Source organism: Fonsecaea erecta, assembly GCF_001651985.1.
Source record: "Fonsecaea erecta strain CBS 125763 chromosome Unknown Scaff3, whole genome shotgun sequence".
NCBI lineage: Eukaryota > Fungi > Ascomycota > Eurotiomycetes > Chaetothyriales > Herpotrichiellaceae > Fonsecaea > Fonsecaea erecta.
In genome coordinates, this window is record NW_017387246.1 from 300,432 (window position 1) to 320,447 (window position 20,016).

A 20,016-nucleotide genomic window follows, 5' to 3' on the forward strand; every position below is an offset into this window, starting at 1 on the left:
GTGTGTTTACGTTAGTTCAGGCCGGTTCAGGCTTCTCTAGGCACTTCCCGGGCACCCAGACCCTGTAAAGCGACGCCCAATTGAGCCCCCCGTGGTGCCTGTTGCCACCGGAGTAGCCTGATTGAAGCACGTCAGCCACCATGAGGGGACAAGCTGCAGCCACTTCAGCCTTTTTTGCAATTGCGCGTCCACCTGCGTCTCCCCTTTTTTCCCATGCCCATTGCAATCGTCCCTTTTTCCCACAGCCGTCTAATCAAATTCTCGACATCCACCACCTGCCAACACGCAATTCGAACCCACGCCCTGACCTTCTTTTCGTTCTCATATCCTCGGACCTTGATATCAACGTTTCCCAATCCCTCCCGTCTTTGTTCTGACTTCTTGACATCTCTTCGGCTACTTCTATTATCCCCTACACTCTCTCCGACCTCTCCGCAAAGCCACGTCATTGTGTGGCCCATTTTCTCTGAGAGCCTCAAACCTCCACGGTCAGGACACATACACCACAAAAGAGATGGCCGAAGAAGAGAAGAAGAGATTTCTCGAGGGCAACGAGATGGAACTGGGAGAGAAGCAAGGCAGGACCTTCAGTCACGCTCCTCAACCCTCGATCCCGAGATATACACCCCCTTCGTCGAACTGGCAGAACAACCCCATTCTTCCCGTTGTCAGCTATTGCGCCTCGTCTATCTTGATGACCGTGGCCAACAAATACATTCTTTCGTTTCCTGACTATAATCTGAATTTCTTTCTGTTGGCTGTACAGGTTCGCTGATCTCCTCAACAACTGTCCTCCGCACCCGAGCTGACCTTTTTTTTCGGATAGTCAATCGTCTGCGTCCTGGCAATCCAATCCTGCAAAACGGCCGGCATTATTACGTATCGGGACTTCAAAGCAGACGAGGCCAAAAAATGTACGAGTTGAATCCAGATTTCGTTGTCGGTGGTGTTGAACCTAACATATTGCAGGGTTTCCCATCTCCCTCCTTCTCATCGGAATGATCTACACGAGCACTAAAGCCCTGCGATTCCTCTCAATCCCCGTCTACACCATCTTCAAGAACTTGACCATCATCCTGATCGCTTACGGTGAGGTGCTATGGTTTGGAGGCTCGGTTTCGTCCATGGCACTTTTCTCCTTTGGATTGATGGTCTTCAGCTCCGTCATTGCGGCATGGGCCGACATCAAACACGCTCTAGAGTCACATGGATCTGCTTCGGCAGCCGCAACGGCGCAACTGGCGACTTTGAATGCCGGATATATCTGGATGATGGCCAATTGCCTGTCTACTGCAGCCTACGTGTTGGGAATGCGCAAGCGCATCAAGCTTACGAACTTCAAGGATTTTGACAGTGAGTCGGTTCAACATGTGAGGGGGCTCAAGACACTAATCGCATATTTCCAGCTATGTTCTACAACAATCTCCTTACCATTCCCATCCTCTTGATCGCCTCCCTGACCCTGGAAGACTGGTCCTCCGTCAATCTGACGAAGAACTTCCCGATGGACGCGAGGAACGCAATCATTGGCGCCATGATTTTTACCGGCTTATCCTCGATTTTCATTTCATACACGTCGGCGTGGTGTGTGCGGGCCACATCCTCAACCACGTATTCGATGGTCGGAGCGCTGAACAAACTCCCCATTGCCGTCTCCGGCCTCATCTTTTTCGACGCCCCCGTCACACTCCCTAGCGTCTCGGCCATTGTCGTCGGGTTTGTTAGCGGAATCGTCTATGCTCTCGCCAAAGTTCGAGAATCTGCTAAACCCAAGACAATACTTCCCACGACAAATACTATGAGCGCCAGCAGCCAAAGTAACCGAGACAGCTTGAAGGCATGAGCCACGGAAAGGCGGCGAGGCGATGGCAGGCAGGAGGATGTAGACTACTATTCTTCAATATTGTTGACTTGGGGTCGATCCAATGGGCTTTGGACGAAAGATCTTATGCATTGCGAGGCGTTTGATTTGTGGGCGCGGGCCGGGAAACGGGGGCTCCCAGGAATTTTGTGAGACGTAAGAAAGAGGGTCATGTCGAAACAAGAATCACACTCGACGCAAAACATTTTCCGTTCGGCTTCCTGTACTTTAGGCAAAACCAACCTTACTACCTAGAATTATTAGATTTACACCCTTGATCCCATTTCGCCCGATGGCAAAGAAATGCCCCTTTGAATAGGTTTGTTCCGCAGATGGAAAAGGGCCCAAGCGGGTAAAACCATGGAGTCGTGGTAGAATGGAAGACTGGCGAAGGACGGGAGGAGAGCAGAGAGGAAGGGACTGAGTGCAAAAGGTATAACTGAATCAATAAATAATAATGGATGGATGGATAGCAGTTCTCATCAGAGAACAAACAATGTGATAACATCCCCTCGACATGCCTATACTGTTCCTGGATTGGAACTCGGAACCCGTTCATTTTCCCTGAAATGATAGACATATATATGCTGGAACGCTGGCGCCTTCGAAGGCCTACGAGGACCGATGTGCAGAACTCATCCCAGTCCTCGTCCTCCCCTCTCCACGCGTCACCCGTAATTAGGGCTACAGGCTTCGTTTCAGGGGCGGCATGCCATAGGAATCGCTTCAACCGACCGACCAATCTGGTGTATGAGATGATAGAAAAGAGCAGCGTGGCTCATTCGGTTCATATGAAGCCATGGGCTTGTCGAGGCCTCAGCAACAAAGAGTCGTGCCCATCTCATCATATGGTCGGCTCACTACACTGAGCTGAGCAGCTGATCGAAAAGGTCACGACTACGCCAACAAAGTCAGCGGCGAGAAATGCACGAGAAGGCTTTGCAAATGGAATTATGGGATCAGGTCCCTATTGACCGATCAGCTCTCTCGAAATTTATGTGCTTTTGTGATACTTTGCCTGTCCAACGTGCAAAAGTTGGCCCGTCCCGGACGTTGCAAATACAAACCGCGATCCCACTGGCAGAACATGACTATACTTGGGTCGAACACAGCGGTCAAGTGAAAGAAATGCGGAGAAGGTACGTGAAGAATGATGCGCTAAAGTAGGTAACGTAGCGCTCGATCTGACACCGTCAGCCGAACGGGACCATACATGCTCATAAACCTGGAGGCGGCGGCACCGCCGAATAGCCACCGCCAGATGAAGGTGGCGGTGGCGGCGGTGGTGCAGCACCACTGTCCGCAGGAGGAGGCGGTGGATTCGACTCTCCCGGCGGCGGTGGTGGTGAAGACTGTTGTTGAGAAGCAGCTGCCTGTTGCTGGTAGTATTGATAATAGGCAACATAGTTCTGATAGCCGCCGTAGGCAGCATACGGGTCGCCTCCTGGTTGACTTGCGTAGTACTGAGCGTATTGTGCGGCGTAATCGGTTGGTGAAGAAGCGGTCCCCGGCGCAGGAGTAGGGGTGGCGGATGCCCCAGCGTTGTAGGGAGAGTTGTAGCTGTTATTGCCATGGGCATAGTTGTTGTCGCGGCCACGGTCTCTCCCGTGTCCGCCGCCGTAAGAACTGCGATGTGCATCAGCTCCATAACCATCAGTGTATGACTCCATCCTCGGCGGTGGTGGGTTCGCTTTGAAGTGCTCAAAGTTGATGCGAACGTTAGCAAGCAGATCCTCACACAGTTCTTTGGCCTTCTGGACTTGGGCGGGTTGAGGTCCGGCAACATGGAGATACATTGGCTCATCTGATTCTTGTCCGGTGCTGTGTTCCATGAAACCAGACCCGCGGCCCTTGATTTGGACCCGACATCCGGTTTCGTGTTGGATGTGTTTGACGTATGCGCCGCCTTGACCAACGACCTGGGCGCGCAGGTTGAAGCCGGGAATGTTTTCCATGTCGATGGGAATTCGCTCTTCGGGCCATTTTCTCTGCGCGCGAGTGAGTGGCAGGAATCATACGATCGGTTTGGCTCTCTTACCCTGCCAAATTCATCTCGTTCGACTTGTTCTGGCTCCCTTCGGCGGAAACGTCTTTCATCAACCAGGGGAGGCAGTTCTTGCTTCATCATCTCCTCAATCTTCGCAACCGCCTTCTCCAGCCCAGCCTTAGTGGTGCTAGTGACGTGCAGATACAAGGGCGGATTCTGTGTCTCGTTAGTTCTCATGTTGATTTTGCAGATACTCCTTTCTTACCGTTGCCGTAGCCATGGACTTGTCTGGAAAGTAGGAACCTCGCGTTGTGACATCTTCAGAATAAGGGTAAGTCTTGTGCGAAACAACAAAGATTTGCTGGGGGAAGCATACCAGCTCCTGTCTCTTCTTTGATCTAAGGGCAGGCAAACTATGTCAGCAAATTCCCCAGACACGGTTTGTTCAGACACATCCTTCGACAACTGTACGAGTGGTCGTCGACCGAGATGGGCGGTCGTTGGCGGCTGGAGACGGCTCGGCTGCTAACCAAGTGTCCAAGCGCAACGATGCGAGGAGGGAAATTTACCATCTTTTGTGTTGAGCCTCTGGTCAAAGTGTAGCGGTTGCGCAGGTCGTTGACCTCAATGTCCTTGATATAGTCACCGTCGGCCATGTAGATCTCACCGTCGACTTTGGGCGCACTGTGGCCTGAGGAAGGCGTCGCAGGAGTAGGAGCGGGAGTCGGTGTCGACGACTGAAGACATGGTCAGCGCATGCACTGTCAAGACGCAAGACACCATGGAACAACTTACCGATCGAACAGGAGGGACGTCGACGTGCTGGATGCCCCTGCGGGCCTGCAGCTCGGCATTGATCTTCGCAGCCGCCGCGGCTATTGGGTAGGGTTAGCGACGGACCACAGCAGCAGCCATCCAGAGATCTATCTGGTCACGTACCTGCGGCAGCAGCTGGATCTAGAGGCGTGCTGCGCTTCTCACTCGCTGTGGGACTTTGGCTAGCTTTCGTGAGCGGACTGCGACTTCTCCGGGTATCGCTATGGCGCGAAGCAGGAGATCGAGAGCGCCGGTCAAAGCGGGAGGCCTTTCGTGGCTCGGGTTCGGTCTGGTCGAAGCGCGACCGTTTGCGGGGGGCTTCGTCTACCATGTCGGAGAGGCAGATGGGAGATGGGAGGTATTGATGCGACAAAATGGGGGTGAGAGTGTCTACCGTAGTGGCGGTAAGGGAGGAAGCAAAAGGAAGTGGAGTGAGTGTATGAAGGGGGAGAAAAGAAAGTGGAAAGGGAAGAAAGAAGAGCAGCGTGGCTCGAGTTTGCGGAGAAAGTGGATGCGATGCAATTCTTTACATACGAGAGACACGGGAGCGGGAGCGTGTGTGTCTTCTTGGCACAACAATGCTGGACAAAGGACAAGGAACTCACAGTACATACTGTATGTAGTATTGCTAAGGATCTAGCATCCATTGCTTGTAGGTACCTAATCTCAGTCACTGTCGTCCCCATCACTCCCCTGCCTCCGTCTCCTTTTCCGTTGGGGCGACATCACCTCCACGGGCTCTGCATCCCGGTCCTCCATCACATAGCATCGTGCCTCGCGCTCCTCGCCTCTCCAGGCGCCCTTTCTCTTTCCCTCGTCGCTCCTGTCCTTGCCCGTGATGATGTCCCCCGCCGTTCTCGCATGGCGGTACTCCGGGTAGGCTGACCATGGGAACTTGAAGCTCTCCACGACCTTGAGGCCGCAATGACGGGCCAAGTCCCGGATGTTCCACAACGTGTACGGTTCGCCTTCAAACAGCGTGACGAGAATCTTGCCATTTACCGCACCTGGGACGGGACTGTCTGATTCTTCTGCTATCTCGTCATAGTCACTCATGTCATCGTCCTGCTCGGTCACCTGTCGTACTGTTGCTGGGCGGTTTGGAGAGGAGAGCAATAGCTTGGCCGACCGAAAAAACCCAACCAGCAGCTCCTGGTTGTACCGAACTTGCCTGTTGACATCTGTACTTAGACCTCCGACGTGGGGGAAGTTAAAGACAATCTTGGTGAATGGAGAATATGGCCTGAGGGCCTTTTTGTGTGCCGAAGAGAGCTTGGTTGCATCGATGCCGTAGAGAACGTAGATAGTGTCCTTATCCAATCGTGTATCGTGGTCTTTGACCTGGTCGTGGCTGGGGAGATTCGGCGGTGAGGGAGAAAACCCTTGCCATTCGTCCTCGTTGCCTTGGTCTGTCTCGTGTCGTGGACTAGAGTGACCGCCCGACTGGAGTTGGGATATGGTGTTGTGAACCTCCGGGTACTTGATCTGCAGAACGTCTTTGGAATCGTAGCAGGTAGCGACCATCTGGCGCACTTTGTGGTGTCGTTTCAACGACAGCGAGAACGAAAAGTCACCTATCGGCCCATTAGTTAGCAACCCGCCTCTTGAGAGCATGGAAGCATCGAGGTCGTGAGGAGCGAGGGCCGCATTCTCAACACACCGACCTTCACCGACGAGCAGCACATTGTCATGTTTGGTAAAAGGCACCTTGGGCCGTGCCTGTTGTGGTCGACCATGTTGGCCTCCACTGGGAGCTGCTGCTGCTGCTGCTGCTGCTGCACGACCTTTGGCGGGACGTTGGGCCTGTGGACGGCTGTGCTGCCTTCTGACCACGGTCGATTTGCCGAATGTCGAATGGGGCTTGCGACCTTGACGCTGAACCTTGCCCATCGACTCGCGTACAAGGAGTCCAGGACTCTCGAGTCTCAAACACTCGTCCTGCAAATACTGGCGACATAGAACCCATTTTCTCCTCTCTGGTTGCCAAGCTTTGGGGAAATACTGTAAATATCAACATGGAGCCTCTCTAGGCTGGCTAGCCTTAGAATGATGTGTCTAGGGTTACAACGGGGGGCGGCTGCTCTGATGAATCTATGCAATACATACAATTAATGAACATACAATTAATGATGTCAACCTCAAACGCTGACAGCATCCTCCTTGTGTGTCGTCTTCATATCTAGTCATCTCATCCCGTTGTCATACCCATGGACTCCAGCACACTTAGGCCGATGTATAATACACGTCCACTCGCAAACCAGGTCGAACAAAAATAAGAAGGACGTCACCCCGTCTGCTCGACCGTATCAAGCAGCTCCCTGTTCATTGTCATCACTTAATTCTCCGAATGGTGGCGTCGCTGGCCTTTGAAGTCAGCCCACGACTCAGGCCCGCTCCAATCCCTCTGCCCAGAGTCGCAATGGTACTGCCGGCAAAAGGGTTGAGTGAGCCGGAGTCCTCTCCTTCCCGCGTAGCTGGTTCTGCATCGCTTTCTGATATAGTTGTTTTGCCACTTTCATGTGGCATTTTACTCGAACCGCCTTGGCTCTGCATTTCGGAAGCTCGCGAGATAGAGGAGGCCTTGCTACGCGCTGACCCCAGGTTAACAGATTTCGAGCGCTGGTGGGACTGGGTGAGAGCGAGAAAAGCCGCCAGCGCAGTATCTGCCGCTCCAGTGCCAGTGCCGGTGCCGGTGTCGGTAGAGGAATGAGAATAAGATGAAGCAGGGACGAGGGGACTCGTCGAGCGAGGCAGGTTCGAACTTCCTCTGCTACTATGGCTGAGCTGATGGGTCAGTTGGGGCGGTTCAAGATAGGCATGCTCTTGATTGTCGATGGACGGAGGATATGGCACTGTAACGGTGGTGAGCGTCGTACAGGGACAGCCACAGCCCGTAGGACAAGTCTCATGTTCATCCCGCGATTCCTCACCGAAGGCATCTGCATCATCCTTGTCCTCGATTGGCGAAAGTTGTGGTTTCTCCGCCGAAGACCGCCTCGATCCTGTTTGGTCGTGCTTGACTCGTCGAGCGCCAAACCATCCCTGAGCACAATCATAGCACGTCATATGCCCACACTGCAGACAAGGCACCGCTAGACCCCGGATGGTGGTGTTGCAAATGGCACATGCACTTTGCCTGGGGTCCTTGGAAGCTCTCGCCCCGGAGACTTGATGTGATGAAATGCACGATGGACTTACACAATGCCATCCGATGGGTATGCCATTCTTCTCGATTGGTGCTGGAAGCCCCCCACAATTGCGACACAAGCGTTTTATTTCCAGGCCAAGATCCGTGCCTCGAGATATTGAACTCAAGGTCTTCCTGCGTGGGCGTCCTAAGCCAGGTGCAGGTGGTGGCTGAACAGTACTTGGTCGGCCATTATCCATATCGATCCCTTCTGCTGCTGTGCCGTCAAATTTCAGCACCTCGGCGCGCTGGAGATGCAACTGCCACACATCGAGAAGATGTGCATAGCTTTGCCGGTAGACCCTGCACTTCATTTCGAGAATACGGTCCAGGATCGACCCGGACGAGTACCCGTCCAGATCGAATTTGCCCTGGTTTACCAGGCGAGTTTTAATTCTCCTACGCTTTGGAGGATTCTTGCCCAATGTCTTCTCAGAGACCTCAGACTCGGCCGCAGATACACCGCTGCGCGAAACTGCCGACATTTGCGTAGTGTGACTCCTCCGGGAGCTCTGTGCACCGGAGGACGCCAACGATGAGCGGTTGCCTGGCTCGCGGCCATCTTGACTCGCTCCTTCATTATGATGGAAGGGCGTCCGTGAGCCCCGGCTTGTCGTTTGACTGCCAAATATGCCAGAAGACACCCAGTTAGGCGCTAATGACCCCGAGGGACTATATTTTTTCAGACTAGAAGCAAAACCTGACGATGAACTCTGGTTCGGAGGGGAGTTTGAGTACGACTGGGTCAAAGCCGACAGACTCGCTCGCGCAGAAGGATAAGAAATGCCAGAGGTTGTTCTGTTGCTCAGCCGATTTCCTTCAGGAGACGTCGAGACAGAAACCGCCGTTGAATACGGCGCAGATTGGTCATGGGAGTCGTCACCAATGGAACTTGTTCCCCTAGAAGAGAATTGGCTGTCCTGACGGCCTAAGAGATGGGTTGGTCTGCGCCGGCTTTCAGGACCTCCTAGCCCTTGTACGCCGGGTCCATGAGGGACACTGTTGGTGTGGACGAAGACGTATCCTTCCACATCGGCATCCTTTCGAAAGAAGGCTTTGGCCACGGCCCTGGATGGAAAGTAGTCACCTGGAATGCGGGAGATATAGTCGGAAGGCATCGTAGGCGCCTGGGCATCTCCTGGTATGTCACCATGGTTGATGCTTGATGCAAGGACGCAGGCCAATGTGGCAAGCATCTGCACATCACCCAGTCTCTCGTAATGGTCGAAGATAGCAGGAAGCAGGTATGTCGAGCCGAAAGGGTGGTTTCCCCATCGGGTCCTGCCAAAGACTTTGCGTGCGTCTAGATGGTTGTCGCCCTTTCCGAGAGATCTTCCCCTAGCCATTTTTGCAATTACCAGGATGTCTTGCAACGTGGGATCTCGCGTTCCCGACAGAACTTCCAGCGGGATCGAGTCGTTCAAGACAAGTCCGACAACTGTCCACACAGATTCCAGGTCTCTCAGAGACGCATTTCGAGCAACCGCAGCATTATGTTTGCAGACGTCTGGGCCGTTTCCAGAAAGTTGGTACTCAACCGCCAGGTCACGCTTTGAGGGAATTAAATCATCAAAGGTATGTATTGACACGGCACTCTTACGAGGAGCATCATTCAGCTTGTTGTGGCCACCGGTGGTAGATTGATTGGACCGGTCGGGGGAACGCGACCGCTGCTGGAGACCCGAAGCCCCTACTCGGTATGATGACACGCCGGGGATGTTTTGCTCGGTCTCGAAGGAGGATGAAGAACTGCTTGATGAATGCCACGAGGAATCTGACGTCTCAGAACCAGATTCATCGTCCGCTGTTTTCGCCCCTCGTGTGGTTTTGCGGGCCGGTGAGCTGGCGTGGAGACGGCCAAAGCCTTCGAAGAGTCTGCTCGAATCCGAGTCATCGAGGTCTTTAACACCCAAAGTGCTCAAGAAGGAAACAGGCTCATTTCCTTTGTCGGGAAAGAAGCAAACCAACTTTCCAGTCTCGGACCAAAGGGCACCACAGCCCTTGGCCAGCGGAACCAGAATGTTCGCCGAAGCGTCGAGACCTTCCCGCACGCCATCTAGTTGATCATCACTGTCACTGCTGGAGTCGTCGGCGCCGACTGTACTCGTATCCAAGATCTTCGAATCAGTCAGCGATTCCCCAAGTACCCAAGCTACAATCTGTTCAAGATTCTGGTCCCTCAGCAAGTAACGGAGGACTGCTTCCAAGCACCCGCGTTTCCTGGAGGCATAGGTCTCTGCGATTGTGTGCAGCTCTGTTGTTATCAGCTTGTGCGTTGCTTCGTCCAGAAATCCCGACTTCTGTAATGTCAGGACGGCATTGGCATTCCGAGGGTATTGCTTGGGAAACCTCATCTCCACTCTCAGGTAAATTTGGCTCTGGTCCTCCCCCCAGGGTGCTTGGAGTGACATGACAGCCTTTCGATGCGAGATATCGACGACCTCAAATTCTACCTTTTTGAACTTTTCTCCTACCTGCCGGATTTCTTCGGCCAATGTGTCAGGGTCCCAAGAAAATATCTTGACGTTCTTTAACCATGAGATCGGATCCGTATTCTGCCGATTGATGCCTCTTCCGTGCATACCGGATCTTTGTGCATAACGACCTCCTTGAACCCAGCCGCGAAATTGCGAAACAGGTATTTTACTCATGCCAACACTAGTGCTTGAGCGAGGTCGGAAATGCGTTAGGTGGCCGTGACGAGGGAAGACCTCACTGCGAGAGGTTTCGTCCAACGGGGAATCTGCGTCCCCCGGATCGTCGCGAAAGGTCTTGTACACAGCACCTCTTCGCGTGAAATTCAGCCGTTGGATTTTGGAGACACCTTTTTCGTATCCGATGTCTGCATAAATGTCGGGCTCAAGCGCATGAAGCCTTAACTCCCTGTCCGTACCCCAGGACACCAGCTGGAAGTCTCGATTATCAATGTTGTCAACAATTGTACCCCGAGCGCGCCACAGGAATTCTTTGACCTGACCCTCATGGCCCTTGAATGTTGCAACTGGACGTACGGGGCCGCTCTCAAAAACCCCATTGACCGCACGACGATCATAGAGATGCAAGTCGCTGTTACCGCGCTGGGGCATGGCGAGCAGTCCCCATCCAAAAGGGGTATGACGCGCTCTCCACACAGGGAACGGGGTTTCAATGACACGCTCCAATGTACTTTCTTCTCCATCGAAATCCCAGAATTTGATTGTTCGATCCAGAGAGCAGGTGACAATCTTGTTATGATGGTGGCGATTCCAGTCAATCCCATAGATTTTGGTTCCGTGGGCTTCGATAGTCCGTACAGGATATGCCCCATTTCTATCGTCCCAGATGTGAAGAAACTTATCATGCGAGCTTGCAACGACGTGCTCATCTTGCCGATTCCACTTGACCTGAGTTGCGCCTGCAAACCAATCGGAAAAGGAATTGACAGGTCTCGCTGGGGCCCGCAAGTCCCAGCTGTGAACGAAGCTGTCGACAGCGCAAGTTGCAAGGACGTCAGGATGATGGGCGGAGAAATTGATGTCGGTTATTGCTCGCGTATGGCCGTGAAGCACGAATTCGATGGGATCCTGCCATGATCGCGCATCCAGATTCCAAACCAGGGCTTTCTGGTTCGACGTGCTGACAACCCAGTAGTCCCTTGCTGCAAAGGGAGACCATTGAACATCAGCAACTTCCCAGGGAGTCCGGTGAGGAAGGTAACGTGGAGGAGAGTAGGGAGAATCAAGGTCAATGATGTGAAGCCCTTCTTTGGAAGCCAATGCAACATCCCGACCACTTGGGGAGATGGTCATGGATCCCACGGGTTGCTCGAGTCTGAAAGACGCATCTTGCCCAAAGGTTTCGCTTTCGAAAGCTGAAGATGGACCTCGAGGAGCCATGTCCGTTACAGGCTTATCGATCCCAGTCAGATATCCAATTTAACCTCTCTATAATCCGCTGAAAAATCATCTCGCCAGACAGCGACGAAATAAAGGCCTGCTTGAGGCCTCGTGTAGTGGCCCGGAAGCCTTCATCTCAAGCTGCAGGGTTTCAAGCGCGTCTTGGAGATTGCGCTCTGCCTGAAGGGCCAATTCACTTCCCACTGGGTCGTGGAATCCAAACAGCACTAGGACTTATAGATCAAGTGAAGCCGAGAGAAGCGGACGCGTGTGAATGATGATGGTTGCATGTTACTATGAATGATGTCGACAACAAGAGGTTAGTTGACAGGCAGTTCGGAAAAGCATCGCTCGCTAAGATGCCAAGACAGATTACGTGATATATTAGTCATCCATTGCCGTTGGTACAGTAAAAGCCACCTTTGGGAAAAGGGGCATCGAGCCTTGTCAATATCATAGACAGACACACCTCCAAATATTTATTTCCCGGCTCTCGAGATCAGAGATAGTTTTAGGGAAATGCCTTTGCTTCTTGCAGATGAGAACAGCGTTTTCAAATACGGTTCTTCTGAGAAGAGCATGCGCTTCGCCGGCATCCACAACTTTTGATGTAGCACGAAGATCTGGGTCCGGAGCACTGGTACACGCCAACAGCGACATGGATCTGAACAACTTCTCTTACTGGCCCCCTCTGTGGACGTACGGCGGATATCAATTGCCCCACGGTGGCATATCTTCTTGTGCGCCAGTTGCTATCCGTCTCTGCTTGACCAGCCTCGAGCGCAGCACTTGAGTCTTGTACCGGCGATGGCGATGGCGCTGGTGCCCTTTACCCTAGCTGCGGGTGTGCCAATTCTTCAAACAATGCTTACCCTCTAGTTGCCTGAGATTCTTCTCTCACACTGCCTGCTGATCTGCTTTCAGGCTATCTTTCTCACCAGAAATAAACACTTGAATGATGTCTGCAAATCGCAGTGAAATACCTGTTGTCCCAAGTCTGCGGAGAATGCATTCAATAACGCAAAGAGTGTCGGCTTTCATCTCGGCAATATTTGCGGCCAGGATTTTCGGCAGAGCAGCAAGAGTTTCATCCAGAATGTGCGGCACCGGGTAAATGTTGGTAGAATCCATACTTTTCCCTTCGCGAAGTAGCTGAATCTCAGGCAGCGAATTTAGAGGTTCAAACATCCCATCCGGAAACGAGGAGGCCCATGGCATGGACGCAGAGGAGCTCCCTGGGAGATATAGCATGTAGCAATACCAACAAATCGCGGCCGAGAAAAGAATCCGTGGAGTATGAATGGCGACAAGTGCTCCCATATGTGTCGATACGATCAAATTCTGCAGGAAAAGGGCATGGAGCAGGCACCTTTTGGAGTCCAAGGACCTGATCCAGGACGTAACCGACTCGCGGATCAATGAAGAAACTTCGCTACCTTCTTTGCCACTCGCGATCTCGAGAAGATTTAGATCCGTGCTCAAGGCGAGGAAGTTGTAATGCCATAGTGGAAGCAAACTGAAAGGAGCTTCCGTTTGCAGTGAAGGGTTGCACGACATTTTGAAGTCCTTCGGAGTGGATGCGTACCAAGTGAGAAGATCGGACTCGAATTTGCTCACCATATTGAAAGAGAGGAGATCCAAATGTCGGCATTCACAAATTGACGCACTGATACCAGAGAGGCTGTTATACACGTTCAATATGTTGCGATATTTTAATCCTCTTTGCAAGACAGCAGCAGACTGACTCTCGCCACCCATCCCTCTTTGCCCAATGTCGAAAGCACTTGTGGTTTCGCTTCCATAATTGGAGGTCCCAAATTGCATTTCTCTTTGTTCTACCCGCAGCAATGAAGCCCATGTAGCTGCAGATGGAGCGCAAAAGAGCTCTGAGGAGGAGACCGTTGGTATATATCCCGCGTTGTGGCGAAAGACCGGCTCATGATGGAATAAAGCTGAGATCTCGGCGTCGTGGATATAAAGTAACACCGCCATCCTTCTTAGCTCTTCCTGCTTGGCCCACGTCCTCCATGCTTTGTCTAGAGCTTCGGCAGAGGGATCGTCAGGAAGATGAAAAGACGGCGCGGGGTTAAACAACTTGTGGTGACGGGCAAGCGCGATGAGGGACCCATGGTAGGCAGCGGCCGTTGCTCGGTGAGCCGGATCGCCCGACAGTAGTGCGTAAGTCTGCCCTATCATCGAAGCCTTCACGACGTTCCAAGTTTGGTCACTGGTCCGAGGAAGGTTCCTTTCCCAAGGAGCAACGAGAATAGCCTTGTTCACCCTTTCAAAGAGCATGGAGCCTGTTTTAGCAGATATCTCGGAGCCTAGCGACAGACACCCTGCCGAACAAATTGAGAGGACCAACAGAGCATTGCTGTGTGTTGGCCGAAAAGTAGGGCTATGTATGAGAGGTAAAGCGACGTTAAATCTAGTGAAAAAGAGATGAATACACAGATTCATAAAGTCGATGGAGGGTAACGGTTCATCCCGCAGGACTGGGCGCAGCTTCTTTGCCATCCTCACACGGTAGGTTTCGTCGATATTGTCAACGGACGTCGTAGGGATATCTCTTGGGGTAACGGTCCCAGAATCTGGGTCCGGCTCGTTTGCCGTGCCGGAAATCTGGATATACCAGATCTGTCTGAGATCCAGGACGGCTGGTCGAATGTTGGACCTCTCCGACTTTTGGTGGGCCGGCGAGCTGAAGTTGTCCTCATGATGCATAAGATGTGGTTCATGAAGAGTATTGCTGAAGCCCATGTGTTCGAATATAGTAAAGTCGAAGTCGTCTTCCAGGAGCCATTGGCCGGAGTGGACATCAGTAAGTTGATCTACGAATGGATGTGTCTCGAGGTGTCCACTGAAGTTGAAAGGATTGGTTTGGGTGCTTATAGAGGCATCAGCTCCGACTACGGCGGGAGCTGGCGGCATGCTCGCCGCGATATGAGATTGATTGAAGATCACAGGCGCCTGGAGACTCTCTCCCAGAGGTTGTATTGCTCCTACCGGATTGTCTGAGATAATTTGTGGCGTAGATACCCTTGGGAAAGTTGAGTCCAATCCGGCACCTGGGTCTCGCACATTCCCATAAGGGGCGAAGCCTGACGAGTTGCCCGAAGAATGTGACGCTGGCGTAGATTGGGTGTCGTACAAAGTGGCAGCTCGTCCCTCAAGGATCCTGGATCTGGAAGCCGAAGTAGAGGTACGGGAGGGAGATGCGTCTTGATTGACTGTCTGTGGCGTTTCCTTCGGTGCGGCTTTCGTGCCCTGGCCGGCAACGGTCGAATCCTGGCTGTGGATTCTTGCATGTCGGAGTAGTGTATCGCTTCAGGAGTCAGTGTTGGCCACCGATCAGGAGGGTATAATTCACCTACTGTCGAGGATACGCCTTGCGACATATGTGACAGCGGAATGGCTTCTCTTTGGTATGAGATCGAATATGACGATGAAAATGATCGGCTTTATAGAACTCCCTGGAGCAAAAGGGACACTTTTTCCCCTTTCCAGCCCTAATCTCAGCAGGTTTGACCATCTGTGGATCCTGTTCAGTCCGTAGGCCGGAATCAGGATTGGTCGATGGGGTATTCGCCATGGCTTATCCGTAGTTGAGAGCTCACTGGACTTCTATTTAGGCGAGGGCGACATGGATGGAGATATCACAAAGCTTCTTGAATGCTGTGCAATTCGAGTTGGGAGTGTGGTCGAACAAGGTGATTGTTGACGGGTCTGAGGACTTTCCAGACGGCAGTCTTGCGACGATAACGCAATGAAATGGCCAGGACTGCTGACACCCGACAATGGTAGATGTCAAATTAGATTTAGGTGAGATATTGGATTCGCATATATGCCGAAGCATGCTGCCTTGTTTACGCCGAGTATGGGGAAGCAGTCGTAGATCGAACTCAAGGTCCATGCTCGCCTGTTAGAGCTGCTCGGGTGAATATCGTCCCGTAATAAGGCTGATGACGCTCCAATTTGGTGCCAAAGCCTCGGTTGGTCCAGGTATGTACAGGGGGACTGTTTGAGGGCGGCATTAGACACGCCGGCTTTGACCGTCTTTGCTCACCGATTGGGGTGCCTGACTTCAACACTGGGGAGACCTTAACCAATACTCTCAAGGTGCCTCTGTAATAGTATACATAGTATCAAATCACCATTAAGGATAATGTGCCTGTAGGTTGCTGGATCGTAGACGAGACTCTGTGAAAGTCCCTCAACAAATACCTTCTGAATATTACCTATTCTATTGACTCCAGATGTTGAGTGCGTCTAGAGAGTAGAACCGTGCCGCTTTGTTGATAGCGAAGATCCAAACAACGTTTGAGGTATGCGTTGGCAAGCTCTGGTGAGCTCTGTGCCAGTATGACAAGCAGCAAATACAAACCGGTCTGGACGGACCAAAACGTACTTCCTGCCTCCAACGTCCTTTTTGATCCGATACATGTCGTACCCGGTCGGGTAGGGCCTGTTTTTGCAAAGGTCTGATGCACCAAACTCGTCTGCAGTGGCTACGCGATACACATTTTGCCGGGGGATATCCGACGAAGTGCTTGCTGGCCGAGTTGGAAGTAAGCGTGAATGGATGAGGAAGAAAGCAGAGTCCTTCCGGATCTCGTTGTTGGAGGCCTCGTCAAGCTCCAGGGTTTTGAGCTCCGACCACACCTTCTCGGCCTGCTCCATATCATCGACCACAACGAGGAGTCGCAGCAGTGCATTGGCCCTTGGTCCATTGAGGAACACGTCGTCTGTAAATTGGATCTTTGCGGATAGAGCCTTGGTCGAGGGGTGGACTGCGCAACAATACACCTGAGGCAAACAACGTCCGCCTGCTAGCTCGGGCAGGAACGCCATTCCGGGGCTGAATCTGTATCGTTGCATGCCGCCTGCGCGTGGGCCTAATTCAAGCCTATGTCTGAGACTGGGAACAAGTTGCATCAACCACAGAATCCAATCCCTGAAAAAGATCTTCGTGGGATTCCGCGCTGTTGTCAGACTTCCGTTGGCCACCGTAGCAGCAAGTGAGAGGTCCAGCTGCTGCTTTCGTTCTAAAAACCACCCGTTGAAGAGGTCTTCGTAGCTTCCGTCGAATCCAGGCCGACAAGCTAGTGCGAGCCTCCATGCAATACCAGAGGCGTCTCTAAATCCCGAGGCAATACCTTGGCCGCCGACTGTGTTTGTCAGTACGATTCTCAACTGTGTACTTGTGAAGTACGTACATGGAGGCATGACATGGGCTGCATCACCACAGAGTACCACTCTTCCGACGGCCCACTTGTTGCAGCTTCGGGCTGCAAAAGTGAAAGGCCTCGATCGCAGAACATGGATGCAATCAATTGGGTATTGCACAGAATCTTTCACCCTGTTCGGCAGCGTATAAGCGAGGGGCAGAAACATGCCACCATGAGGACTGTGCAGACTCACCCGCAATCCGCGCCTGGATGAGTCAAGTATGGTAGGACGATTTCAGAAGTCCTTTCCCAAGTAGCCATTTCATGTGGATCCTCTCCCTTGTCCACCACGAATTCGAATCTCCAGAGTCTCTCGCTCCGTGGACCGAAACTTCCACAGACCGAGGGCCTACCAGGATTGCCAATGAATCGAAAACCTGGTGGGAAGAATTTGTCGTAGACTTGTTCAGGGGTGTAGTTAAGTTTCCAGAGGGGGAAGTCTGGATGTGTCTCTGGCGTGGGGAGATTCATGTGCCAGTTCATTGCTACCCACGTCTCCTGGTACTCATAGCTACAGACTTGTCAACTTTGCCCGGGGTGTGAGCGATAATTCATGTGTCTTACCCAGAAAGCGTCTGGAGGGAAACTCCTTTTGATTCCAGATAGCGTTTTCGTGTGAAGCCGGTTTTCCCATCTGCCCCAACAAAGAACCTGCCCTGGATCGTACGTTGTGTACCATTCTTGTCGATGTACTGGGCTCGAACAAAGTCCCTCTCTTCTTCTATACCCACAATTGTCGACCCTAGGCGCAGCTGCGAGCTGGGGCAGCTGTTCGCGACCATGCGGATATTCTTTTCCATTACAGGCTGTTTGTGGCAGATGGCTGCAACATGGCCAGTTCCCCCTTCGGTGGTGCTTAGATTCATTTTCATGAATGGCTTGGTCATGAGTCCATTCTTTCCAGATGTAAACAAAGTCCAACCAATATGCTGTCCGATCTCGCCGTGGACCTGTTTATACAGACCTAGTTCCTGTAGAAGTCGAATCCCGTCTTCATCCAGAGCAATACCACGCGGATCGGTCACGATTTCCAGCTCTTTCTCCAAGACAACATTCTTGACGCACATTCGACCTAAAAGTCCACTTAGCAGTGCCCCAGTCGGTCCACATCCACATATTATCACATCCGTGGTTTCGAAGCCCTCGTTTTGCTCTTGAGTGGCCATCCTATCAGTCTGGTTGAGTAGCCAAAGTTCAGAGGCCTGGGCACTGACTTGAACACAAGGACATCGAAGGGAATGGCGAGTTCTTATTTTAGTGGGTTCTTTCACCAAGCAGTCATTCTGGATTCCCGCTTGGGGACACTGATCTAGGAAGGTGTCCTAACATAAACAACGAAGTGACGGGGTATGGGCCTCCTCAGCAGACGGTGATACCTACCCAGGTTGTGGCATTGCTAGTCCCACTCCAGGCTCTACGACAAAGAATTGCTTTGTTTTGTGGACTGTACTGGGACCTTGGACTCACAGAGGTGCACCATATCTGAATCATGCTCTCATGATGGGTTGCCTTCAAAGGTGGGACAGACTCCCCGACCTAGGGGATATGTCTGTATGCGGGACGCTAAAATGCGGGACATGGACGTGCACCGGCTGTCATCACGCGTGCCGTGTCGGAATCAGGCCAGCTGCATACCATATTCTATTCCTCACCCAAATGCTGTGCAGGTTGGTGGACTGTTGCAGGAACACACGCCTCTCTTTGTCCAAAGCTCAAGGGTTGGCAAGAGCTATTGCAGGTAAAACAGTAGCGTTGGGGCCAGTACAGAACTTCTTGTCAAAGCGCCGTGGCAGTAGGGACTGTGACCGAGGAAAACGGCTCCGCAACTCTGTTCAGGATTCCAACCCTCGAGGTGCGCCAGGGGAGATAGACTGGGTGACTTGGTAGAGACGAACAATTTGTGAGAGCGACGACATCGCAGCACACGGAGCTCGAGTCATGCTCCACTGGCGGAATACTGCCGCCAAGATTGTTCACGAGTCATGAGGCTAAATGGCAGCGCAGTTGACGCAGCACCGTATCAATCAGAGTGATTGAGACGACAGTGACGACTCATTGCCTCATTAAACCAGAGACTAACTCGGAGAAACTAGAGTCATCTCGACTGGCCACGCATGCCACCATCGACTCACCATTCCTCTGTTCACGCGCTGTCACTCTGCCTCACGTAAACTGCAAACTGCGGTTGCAACACCTCTTCAAACGTCCTGCCACGACTCCCTTTTGTCTGGCCTTCGGTTCCACCTTCTTTCCCGGCCTTGCCTGCAGGATTACCAAGTGTTGAGGTCTCCGAGACTGTTGCGGCATAGGCCCTTTGATCTGCCCTGCGTGGCTCGTGGAACATACCTTTGCGATGGCGCTACCAAAGCGAATAATAAAAGAGACGGAGAGGTTGATGGCGGAGCCGTAGGTCCCTCCCCGACCCTTGAACGGAGTCGGGACCATCTAAGTCTTCTCAAGTGTGCCGGGAATTAGTGCAGTGCCTCACGAAGACAACCTGCGGTACTTTGATGTCAGCATACATGGCCCATCACAATCTCCATATGAAGGTGCGTCGGCATTTCACCAGCCTCTGCAAGATGGCGCTGATTCTCTGCAGGAGGCGTTTTCAAACTCGAACTCTTCCTGCCAGACGACTATCCGATGACCCCTCCCAAGATCAGATTCTTGACCAAGATATACCATCCAAACATTGACAAGCTCGGCCGAATCTGCTTGGACGTTTTGAAGAGTGAGTAACCCTCTCTCTTGGGATGCACTTGGGCTAATCTTCTGTCAAGGCAATTGGTCGCCAGCGCTTCAGATCAGAACGATACTACTCTCCATTCAGGCTTTGCTTGGTGCTCCAAACCCGGATGATCCTTTGGCGAATGATGTTGCTCAGCGGTGGAAGGAGGACCAGGAGGCTGCAATCCAAACAGCCAGAGAGTGGACCAGAACCTATGCCATGCCATGATTTGCAACTTTCACTTTTGGTGATCCAGTTTGAACGGAAGGTTGTCGAAAACGGAGAACTCAATGAAGATGTAGCGTGGAACGAGCAACGATCTGATGAGACTTTC

The 20,016-nt window shown here is 52.4% G+C and overlaps 6 protein-coding genes across 6 annotated transcripts; 2 read left to right on the plus strand and 4 right to left on the minus strand.

Moving 5' to 3' along the window:
* Positions 1-514: 514 nt before the first annotated feature.
* Positions 515-1,843, plus strand: AYL99_03371 (GDP-mannose transporter; the record flags this gene model as incomplete). The annotated part of the gene is made up of 4 exons (XM_018834887.1): positions 515-766; positions 827-914; positions 970-1,353; positions 1,407-1,843. The coding sequence occupies 4 exons, from the start codon at positions 515-517 to the stop codon at positions 1,841-1,843; spliced, it is 1,161 nt and encodes a 386-aa protein (XP_018694537.1).
* A 1,235-nt stretch (positions 1,844-3,078) lies between these two features.
* Positions 3,079-4,995, minus strand: AYL99_03372 (hypothetical protein; the record flags this gene model as incomplete). Its single annotated transcript, XM_018834888.1, has 6 exons — positions 3,079-3,849; positions 3,900-4,064; positions 4,114-4,246; positions 4,320-4,585; positions 4,644-4,723; positions 4,788-4,995. 6 exons carry the CDS (start codon positions 4,993-4,995, stop codon positions 3,079-3,081), a joined length of 1,623 nt encoding a protein of 540 aa, XP_018694538.1.
* Positions 4,996-5,330: 335 nt separating this feature from the next.
* On the minus strand, positions 5,331-6,554 carry AYL99_03373 (hypothetical protein; the record flags this gene model as incomplete). The annotated part of the gene is made up of 1 exon (XM_018834889.1): positions 5,331-6,554. The coding sequence occupies one exon, from the start codon at positions 6,552-6,554 to the stop codon at positions 5,331-5,333; it is 1,224 nt and encodes a 407-aa protein (XP_018694539.1).
* A 441-nt stretch (positions 6,555-6,995) lies between these two features.
* AYL99_03374 (hypothetical protein) lies at positions 6,996-11,726 on the minus strand (the record flags this gene model as incomplete). Its single annotated transcript, XM_018834890.1, has 3 exons — positions 6,996-7,516; positions 7,595-7,706; positions 7,863-11,726. 3 exons carry the CDS (start codon positions 11,724-11,726, stop codon positions 6,996-6,998), a joined length of 4,497 nt encoding a protein of 1,498 aa, XP_018694540.1.
* Positions 11,727-12,623: 897 nt separating this feature from the next.
* Positions 12,624-18,120, minus strand: AYL99_03375 (hypothetical protein; the record flags this gene model as incomplete). Its single annotated transcript, XM_018834891.1, has 5 exons — positions 12,624-15,051; positions 16,135-16,894; positions 16,943-17,085; positions 17,148-17,465; positions 17,519-18,120. 5 exons carry the CDS (start codon positions 18,118-18,120, stop codon positions 12,624-12,626), a joined length of 4,251 nt encoding a protein of 1,416 aa, XP_018694541.1.
* Positions 18,121-19,307: 1,187 nt separating this feature from the next.
* Positions 19,308-19,910, plus strand: AYL99_03376 (ubiquitin-conjugating enzyme E2 N; the record flags this gene model as incomplete). The annotated part of the gene is made up of 4 exons (XM_018834892.1): positions 19,308-19,360; positions 19,415-19,503; positions 19,554-19,685; positions 19,735-19,910. 4 exons carry the CDS (start codon positions 19,308-19,310, stop codon positions 19,908-19,910), a joined length of 450 nt encoding a protein of 149 aa, XP_018694542.1.
* Between the last annotated feature and the right edge of the window lie 106 nt (positions 19,911-20,016).